General features: G+C 44.5%; 1 protein-coding gene across 1 annotated transcript; it reads right to left on the reverse strand.

Moving 5' to 3' along the window:
* Positions 1–1,406: 1,406 nt before the first annotated feature.
* OR5C1 (olfactory receptor family 5 subfamily C member 1) lies at positions 1,407–2,390 on the reverse strand. Its single transcript, XM_081590449.1, has one exon. The coding sequence runs from the start codon at positions 2,388–2,390 to the stop codon at positions 1,407–1,409; it is 984 nt and encodes a 327-aa protein (XP_081446575.1).
* Positions 2,391–10,254: the final 7,864 nt, after the last annotated feature.

Raw genomic sequence — 10,254 nt, forward strand, 5'->3', positions numbered from 1 at the left:
ATTGTGACTTAAACTTATCACAAACATTATTCACATGCCAGCTTAACTTAAATCTAACAGAGCTCTAACACGAAGTAAGCTCTAACCCAAATTTAATCTACCAATGAGAATAAAACTTGAATTCTAATCTTAAGTAGTCTTTCCCTCTAACACTAGCAATAAAATAGTTTTAATATTTCTTTTTTAAAAACTGAAGTACAGTTTATTTACAATGTTATGGTAGTTTCAGGTGTACAGCAAAGTGATTGAGTCATTAATTAATTGTTAGTTGCTCAGTCACGTCCGACTCTTTGCTACCCCATGGACTATAGCCTGCCAGGCTTCTCTGTCCCTGGAATTCTCCAGACAAGAATACTTTTGCAGATTCTTTTCCTTTATAGGTTATTAGAAAAATATTTTTAAACTTCTCTATTTTATTTAACTTATTTTTTTGCTACACCACACAGCATGTGGGATCTTTAGTTCCCCAAATCAGGGACGGAAGCAGTGGAAGCAGGGAAGTCCCTCTTATAAAACAGTAAGTATAGTTCCTGTGCTCCTTGTTGATTTTCTGTTTTATATATAGTAGTGTGTATATGTTAGTTCTAGTATTTCTAAGAAGAGCTCAAATTTATTTGAACCCTGACTCCTAAATTTCCCCCAAATCTACTATTCATTAAAATCAATCCAAACTGAACAATTTACATACTTTTAATTCAGTCCTAAATTTGTCCAATTGCTTTTAAATTCTGAACCTAACTCTGGCTTTACCCTAACTCTAACCTCAGTCTTAGCCATAACGTGAACCCTAACCCTATTCTAACCGTAACCATAATTCTGACCCTTTCCTAATCTCTGTCACAGCCCTGAGGTAACCTAATCTTCGTCGAATTCTCACACAACTGTGGGATTTTAGGAATGAGATCATGTGTGTTCTGTTATCTTGAGAGATGGAATATGTCGCTTCATAGGGAAAGATATTTGCCTACCCAGATTCCATCACGGTCTTTGGCATGAGTGGGTTCTGAAGTTGCTCTCTTGGGGTCAAAGTGACCACTGTGACTCACTGGTCACAAAGGACCTTAGAAGAGCAAGGATCTAGAACACCTGCGGCCAGCACAGCTCTTATCTGGTGTTTCTGGGTGTCAGCCTCTTGGAAGTTCAAGCGGCAAATAAACCTAGTTACTGCACCTGGTAACATGCTTTGAACATGGAGGAGCCTAAGGCAAACTCAACAGCAAATTCACTTGATCTTGGTTCTGGCTGGGTCTAGAGTACCCCAGGTTCCTGTCTCCTGTCTGTAAACCTCAGTTTCTCCCCTTTCTTCCACCTCAAACAAGAACAGGGGACACCGAGCCCGTGCCAGGGGCCGGGAAGAGCCGGCCTCGTCCCTCCAGCGTCAGTCGTAACACCAGCCTCCAGCCCTCTCACTGGTGCCTCCTCCGGGGACCGCAGCATCGGCTCCAAGTCCTTCTGAGCTCCTCCTTGACCTCTTTGTTGCGGAGGCTGTAGATGAGTGGGTTGAGAGCTGGGATGACAAGGGTGTAGAACACAGAGGCTATCTTATCCGTGTCCAGGGCGTAGCTGGAGCTGGGACGCAGGTACATGAAGATGAGTGTCCCGTACAGCATGGCCACAGCCGTGAGGTGGGAGCCACAGGTCGAGACTGCTCGCCACCGGCCCACGGCCGAGCGCATGCGGATCACAACTCCGGCGATGAACCCGTAGGATCCGGCGATGAACCCGTAGGATACGGCGATGGCCGACACGGTGGCTGTCTGGATGAAGCCACAAACGGCGAAGAGGAGGAGTTCATTGAGACTGGTGTCGTTGCAGGAGATGGCCAGCAGCGGGGGAATGTCGCAGAAGAAGCTGTTCACCTCCCGGGAGCCGCAGAAGCTCAGGCGGAAGGTGAAGGTCGTGTGGACCACGGCGCTCACTGCCCCGCCTACGCCGGAGGCTCCCAGCAAGACCAGGCACAGACGCCGGGACATGGCCGTGCTGTAGAGAAGAGGGTTTCCGATGGCCACGTAGCGGTCATAGGCCATGGCTGCCAGCAGGCAACTCTCGGCATCGGCCAGCCCTACAAACAGGAACATCTGGAGGACACAGGCTGCGTAAGGGATGCTGGCGCGAGGCAACAGCTGATCCACGAGCATCTTGGGGCCGATGGCTGAGGAATAGCAGGCATCTAGCAGGGAGAGGTTGGCCAGGAAGAAGTACATGGGTGTGCGGAGCTGGGCGTCCACGTGGATCAGCAGCACCATGCCTACGTTTCCCAGCAAGCTCACCAGGTAGACAGGCAGGAAGATGAGGAAGAGGGTCAGGCGCAGGTCCCAGCGGTCTGTGATGCCCAGGAGAATGAACTCAGCAGGGGCACCCGAGGCCCAGGTGAAGTTCTCAGATGTCATCTTGCAGGACAGAGTCTGAGGAGAGACAAAGCAGGAGGGAGGTGAGGGAAAGGTCAGGACCATCACCAGCCAGAAAGTACTTTGTACTGGGAACAGATTTGGGTGAGTCCTAACTGTGTAATAAAATAGTGATGTGCGTGGACAAGCTACAGCACTTCTCAAAACCTGTGTTTAAAAGAATCCTTCAATTAAAAATAAATGAATTTTAAAAATTGCCTTTTTAGTGTTAAGTCTCTGCCACTTCCCAGGTAACTCAGCTGTAAAGAACCTGTCTGCCAATACAGGAGACTTAAGAGATGTGGGTTCAATCTCTGGGTGGGGATGATCCTTGGAGGAGGGCATGACAACCCACTCCAGTATTCTTGCCTGGAGCATCCCATGGACAGAGGAGCCTGGCTGGCTACAGTCCATAGGGTCACAAAGAGTTGGACATGACTTGAAGCAACTTATCACACACATGCTACTACTTAACCTCCATGAGACTGGGACACTTGCCTGGCTTATTCCATTTTCAATCCACAGTACTGAGAACATTGCTGGGCACATAATAATTGCTCAATAAATAAAGGTACACTTCATTTTATTGCACTTTATCATGCTTCACAGATGGTGATTTTTTGTTTTTTGTTTTTTTTAAAACAAATTGAAGTTTTGTGGCACAATTTTTCCAGCAGCATTTGCTCACTTTGTGTCCCTGTGTCACATTTCGGTAATTCTCACAATATTTCAGATTTTTCATGATTGTTATAGGTGTTATGATGATCTGTGATTAGAGATCTTGGTTGTTACCACTATCATTCATTGAAGGCTTAGGTGATGTGTATTGTTTTTTAGCAATAAAAATGTTTTAAAATTAAGGTATGTACATTGCTTTTTTAGGCATAATGCTATTGCACACTAAATAGGCTACAGTATAGTGTAACATAACTTTTATATGCCCTGGGAAACCAAAACATTGGGATGATTTGCTTTATTGCTATATTGGCTATATTATTGCACTTGTCTGTGACCAAACCCACAATGTCGCTGAAGTATGCCTGAATTTATTTAATTCATGAATGATGAATAGGATCATAGTTAGTGTCTGGATAAGGATTGAAAACTCTGTGACTCTATACGCATTCTCCTTTCCAGTTTCCAAAGGAGAAAAAGAGGCAATGAAATGGACACAGTCTCCTGATCCAAAGGTTAGCTAAGTAGGTTTGCTGAGTGGATATCCTTCCACTGGAGTAAAACCTGGGACAGGAGAGTGCAGCAGTGGCTGGCATCTGGGGGAGATGACAGGGAGTGGAAAGAATAGAAGACTTGAATATATTCCAGGGCTGGACTCTTCACCACCCTGAGCCTCAGTTTTCTCTTTGTGTAATGAGTAAAAAATGCTGCAAGGATTCAATGGAATAAAGCATGTAAAACATCTCACACAGAGCCTGGCATTTGGCAGGTATTTACTGAAGGATTAGTTTATTGATGTCTAGCCCCAATACTGGAAGGAAGTAACTTCAAGGCAACCAGAAGTAGTGTAGTTTCCAGAAAATATAACACTGTTTACCCTCCTGTGCCTTTTCATGTGTTCCCTTTGCTAAGAACCCATTTCCAGTTTTTGTGTTTGACAAAAACTGTCTCGGATGTAAAGCCTTCCCTCCTGACTCACATGACTCAGAGGAAACTATACTTCTCCCTACTTTGTGCTGGCTGCACTGGAGCTTACATCCGTCACAGTGTATCACTATTCTATTGCATGTATATTTGTTTTATTTTTATAGAATTTTTAATGACATGGAAAAAGCACATGATATGTTACATGAAAAAGTTCAAAGAAGTTAAAACACAAATTAATCTGAAAGGCAAAAAACTACTGTATGTTCTTTTTGTGTGTCTGTCTCTCCTGTGGGCTTTGAGCTCCTTGATTCAATATTCATTCAACAAACATTCATTAAGTCCTACTATGTGCTCAGTATGGCTCTGTGATTCATTTTTGTACCTCCAGGGTCTGCTATGTAATCAGTGCTCAATAAATACTGGCTGAATGTCTAAAACAGTGAAAAGAATATGAATTTTATCAGCATGCAGACTTGGTTTTAAGTCTGGCTTCCACACTTTCTGGTGTGCAACTTCGGGCAAGTCACTTCACCTCTCTCAGACTGTTTTCTCATAAAGTATATGTAATATCTCTGTTGGAGGGTTCTGAGAGGCAATAAACATGCAGACTTGGAACTGAGTAAATGCTCTTTCTTCTTCCTTTAAGAGAAGTTTAGATATTTGTGACCTACCTGTCACTGGTGAGGATGAACCACTTGAATGGAAAAAAAATTGATTATATCATAGGTTGGTGATGTTGTGCTGGTGGAAATGTAAACTGAGAAAATTGGAGGACCCACAAATGTGCATACCTTAGTATCTTAGCCTGTTTGGGCTGCTGTAACAAAGAACCACAGACTGGGTGGCTTAAGCAACAGATACTTATTTCTTGTAATTCGGGAGGCTGGGAAGTCCAAGATCAGAGTGCCAGCATGGTTGGATTCTTGTGAGGGCCCATTTTTAGAATTGTTGATGGCTCTGTTCTTGTTTTATCCTCATACAGTGGAGAGAGAGAGAGATAGCAGGTTGTCTAATCTCTTCTTATAAGGGCATCAATTCCATCATGAGGACCCTACCCTTAGGACTTTATCTAAACCTAGTTGCCTTTCAAAGACCCCACTTCCAAATGCCATTACATTCGGGATTAGGACTTCAACTTAGAAGTTTTGGAAGGATACAAGTATTCAGTCCATGACAGCTAGTAATTCCACTTCTTAGTGTTTTGAAAACCCTCATATATGTACACAAGGAGACACACACAAGGGCGCATGTTCTCCTGGACTATTTGCATTGGACTAACATTAACCAAACCTAAATGTCAGTAGGATCATAGAGGTTAAAATGAGCAGATTTAACTTATATATTATCAATGTAGAGAAATCTTAAAAACCATATTGAGATTAATATCATAATTTGTGGAAAACTGTACAGATTAAAGAAAAACAAAATAATAATATATGTATTTATTTATATGTATATCAAATGCTGGTTTCTTCAATGAGAGATCATGTCCCAGCTAAAGGATCCTGGGACATCTCAGAAGGTTTTATCTCCTTTGCCTCATCTACACAACCAGAGCTGATCCTTCTTATCTTTTAAGACTCCATTCGGGGATCATCAATTTTTCCCCAGGAAGCTTTATCTGACATCCAACCACCCAGTCTCTCATCCTGGAACCCTGTTCACTGAGGTCTCTGTATTATAGCCCTACTCCATCATTTGATAATTACCTAAATGATCTTCTCCCTCACCTAGTTGAACATCTGAGACCTTGCCTGATTCTTCCCTTTATCCTTAGGGATACAGAATTTTAGGGATCTTCCCCTCCTTCTTGGTGGGGGTCATTGGGAGAGGTCAGACAGCCTCCAGGGATAGAGAACTGTGGGGTTCCAGCCCCACCCAACTACATGTTCCCCATGAATGAATCCAGTTTGCTGGCTGAAGTTCTGCATCCAGAACCCAGTTGGGGGCAAACCCCTTGTGCATTACTGTCTGTCCGGGTGGAAAGCAGACACTACTCACCTTTACAAAGTGAGGAGCACAGCTCCTTCGAGTGCCTCTCCATTTCTTCATCTGTAAAATGGGGACAATGAGACTTCAGGGCTTAAACTGCTTTGAAATTCTGGGATGCAAGGATCCCCAAACCTCAGTTAAGCAATTACTATGGAGTGTGAGTGTGTGTGCATGTGTGTATGTGCACAAAACATAGAGTGAATTCTTCTGTTGCCTACTGCCCATGAGGAGTAATCCTGACATTCAGGGACATTCATTTTTTTTCCTTGAAGGTAGGAAAACAGAGTTCCAAAGATGGGAGGAGACAGGATATTCAGCTATTAAGGTATTGAGTTAGGGCTTGAATTTAGATCTAACTCCATCCCTCCATCCTTTTTTTTTTTTTGGTCTCTAGGCAGAATATTAATTTGGTCTCTTAATAGATTACCAAACTAGTTGTCACTGTCTTGCCTCAGTTTTCTCAGCTTTAGTTTAAGCAGATTGAACCAGATCAGGGGTTCCCAGTTTTCTCTGTGGACCTCTGTCATTAGAATTACCAATGGAGCTTTGTGAAAAAAATATATGGCTATACACAGTGCCCCGGAGAAGGCAATGGCACCCCACTCCAGTACTCTTGCCTGGAAAATCCCATGGACGGAGGAGCCTGGTGGGCTACAGTCCATGGAGTCGCTAAGAGTCGGACACGACTGAGCGACTTCACTTTCACTTTTCCCTTTCATGCACTGGAGAAGGAAATGGCAACCCACTCCAGTATTCTTGCCTGGAGAATCCCAGGGACGGCAGAGCCTGATGGGCTGCCGTCTATGGGGTCGCACAGAGTTGGACTCGACTGAAGCGACTTAGCAGGAGCAGCAGCATACACAGTGCCCAGAAACTCTGATTAAATTTATCTAGAGCAGAGCTCAGAAACCTGTAGTGTAAAAAATGTTCAGCTGATTCTGATATGCAGGTCTATTTGGGACCCTGAGCATCAGAGCCTCTCTGTCTTGAACGCACATACGAATCATGTAGGGATCTTGTTAAATGCAAGTTTTGCCTCAGAAGGGCTGGAGAGGGGCCTGAGAATCTGCCTTTCTAACAAACACCCAGGTGACACTGATGATCTGGGCACCATGCTTTGAGTAAGCAAGAGCCTGTGTCCTACTGGACAGCATTCCAGGCTCTTACATCTTAAGATTCTAGCTTTCTGGAGGGTTCTTTTCACCTCCTCCTGCTTGCCCCTTTCTCTCTGCTGAACACTTTGTTTTTGACTCATTTTCTCTTTCCAGGCCCCACTGTACGCATGAACACATTTAAGTTTGGCAAGGCCAGAGTCCCAGCATTTTTCAAGCTGTGGTTTCCCCATTTTCTAACAAGCCCTAGTTCTAAGATCATTCCTCCTTAGCACACAGACACTTGATATGCCTTGGTCCAGACACCAGCTGCTGTCACCGTGTTGGTGCGTGGTTATTGGATTGGTAGGACATACCTGGAAGGTGGAGATGGATGAGTAGTTCTGATGGAGCAAATTCAGTCCAGCCTTTGGGTGATGATGGCAGGGGAGGTAGTAGGGACACGCCCCACCCCAGATGTAGGAACAGGGGGACTTATACTCTTCTTGGATCCTGAGGGAATCGCCTCATTCCCCCTCTGCTGACTTCTCTTTTCCCCCTCTGCTGTCCTGGTCTCCATGGGGACTCCCTCTCCACGTCCTTTGGGAACTCCACGAGAGCTGGTGGCAGGGGAATACCAGGGATGACTCACTCTTTAGAGCCTGGGGAAGTTGGAAAAGTTTGACTGAGTGGGTCCCCAGGCTCTGTGTGGGGAAGACACTCATGCTGCTTGTTTAGGGGAGTTTTCCCCATCCGTTCTTTGAGACTCAGTATTTTTATGAAGCTTTATGGTCTTCTAGACCAACACAAATTCTTCTTGTGGGGCTCCTAACATGTCACATTTTCCTCTTGCCTGGTATGTCCACCCTCTTTCTCGTCTACCTGAAAAACTCATCCTTTTAGTTACAGAACCAGCTCACATACCCCATCACCTTTTGCAGGAAGCCTTCCTGCCTCTGTGATGGAGCCATTCTTTCCCTCCATGCAGCTGAGATGCTCATGCAAGAACATGGATCCAAAACAGACAGGGAAACAGATGATTGTGAGAGAGTCAATTCCTAGGAAGGTTGATAAGAAGTCCAGGGCCCTCGAGAAGAAAGAGGTCCAAGTCTCTCAAGGAGGAGAAAAGGACAAACATTTTTTTCTACATTGCTTTGTCTTAGTCAATATAACAATGTATCTTGCTCAAGGATTTATTTCTCCTTAACAAGAACCTCCTGACTAATCTTGTTATCTTAAAACTTGCATACTGTGGAAGTGGGTCTGGTAAGATCTTTCTATTGTTAGTTCTAATCCTGTTATCTTAAGATGTATGTTGTGGGAATGGGTCTGATAAAAGTACATAAAGCCTTGCTAAGACTAGCGAGGGGGGCACTCTTTTTCCCCCTTCTTATGTCTATGTCAGAAGCTTTCGCTGTCCCTTTTTATACTTTAATAAAACTCTGCTATACAAAAGCTCTTGAGTGATCAAGCCTGGTCCCTGGTCCCAAAGCTAAATCTTCGGAGATCAGGAATCTGACATCATTCACCGTAAGCTACCAATTGTGGCTGATGCTGTGCCAGACTGGAAGCAACCTGAGGCCAGGACTGGACATGAAGTCAGCTCTCGGGAAATTAGATCAGAACTCTTGGGAGTCGACCCAGGCACTGGTGATTTTTAAAATCTTTAGGATTGAAAACCGCTTTCAGTGTGCATGTAGGATTGAGAACCATTCCCTAATGGGTGAGAAAGGGGCTGAGCCTGAAGGTAGAGCTGAGTAGCTCAGTCTATGGAGAGTTGATGGCTATGGGGTGAGAGCAATCTAGAATCACCTCAGTTCTATGGTGTGTCTTACAGCTAATCTGTCATTCATGTTAGCACAGTGTTCATTAGTTCACATAATTAGTATCTATTGCACTTTACTGCATTGTGGGCTTAAGTTTAAGGTCTTAATGATGAACCAAAGAGCCATAGTCCCCTTTCCCCTGGAGCTTGCAAGGAGTTAGAACTAACGAAATTGCATCAGGGATATGGGATGGGTATCATCAGAACCATGTAGTCATTCTGTCACATTAAAGGATAGTGACTTGCCTGGCACTGACTGTTTGTACCACTCAGGTGTCTATTGAGTGACCCCCAGTGGGACCCAGTAGCTGCGTGGCACAAATCTTCAGCTGTGGCTTCTACCTGGGTCATTGGGCTGCTGCACCCTGGGTTTTACCTGGGCACAGGGTTAAAAAAAGTTGCCAACCTCCCTATTCTCAAGACCACATGGACACATTCTGTTTTCCATTGGTACAATTATTTGGCCACCATCTTTTTTCCCTCCATTGGCCTGAATGTCATTATAACATACATAGAAGCCCTTACTAAATTCTCCCAACAAGTGTTAAATGGTAGCTGGCAAAATCTCTCTTTTCTGAACACTGACTCTAATGAGAAAAGCAATCATCTGAAATAGGATGGCCTAGACATTATTACTGTCTTGCAAGGAAACACTTGTGACATTATCCAAAAAGAGTGTTGGGTGTTCATACCTGATGAGTCTACTAGTGTATCATTTTATTAAGTCACATGAAGACACAAGTGAGTGGCCCTAGTGAGCTGATGTCAAGCTTAGGGGACTTAATAAATCAGTAGTTCAGATCATGGAGCTTTTGGTGGAAAAATTTGTTCCTTATTTTGGGAATCATTATCCTAATGTGTGTTTTCTCTTGCATGTGCCTATACTGTTTTGGCTATATCTGCCTCCAAAACAGCCAGATAGGAACCAACTCCATGCAGTGAAGCTCCTTGCTGCTGCTGCTACTGCTGCTGCTAAGTCACTTCAGTCATGTCCAACTCTGTGCGACCCCATAGACGGCAGCCCACCAGGCTCCCCCGTCCCTGGGATTCTCCAGGCAAGAACACTGGAGTGTGTTGCCATTTCCTTCTCCAATGCATGAAGGTGAAAAGTCAAAGTGAAGTCGCTCAATCGTGTCTGACTCTTAGTGACCCCATGGACTGCAGCCTACCAGGCTCCTCCATCCATGGGATTTTCCAGGCAAGAGTACTGAAGTAGGTTGCCAGTGCCTTCTCTGAAGCCCCTTGCTGGACCCTTGCAAAGTATTCAAGGTAAGGAGATCCAACCAGTCCATCCTAAAGGAGATCAGTCCTGGGTGTTCACTGGAAGGACTGATGTTGAAGCTAAAACTCCAATACT

Source organism: Giraffa tippelskirchi, chromosome 4 (genome assembly GCF_054371585.1).
Source record: "Giraffa tippelskirchi isolate mGirTip1 chromosome 4, T2T-mGirTip1v1.2.pri, whole genome shotgun sequence".
Lineage (NCBI taxonomy): Eukaryota > Metazoa > Chordata > Mammalia > Artiodactyla > Giraffidae > Giraffa > Giraffa tippelskirchi.

Excerpts from the sequence above, each read along its gene's own strand:
- OR5C1 (XM_081590449.1), bottom strand. The coding sequence starts at position 2,390 with ATGACATCTGAGAACTTCACCTGGGCCTCGGGTGCCCCTGCTGAGTTC.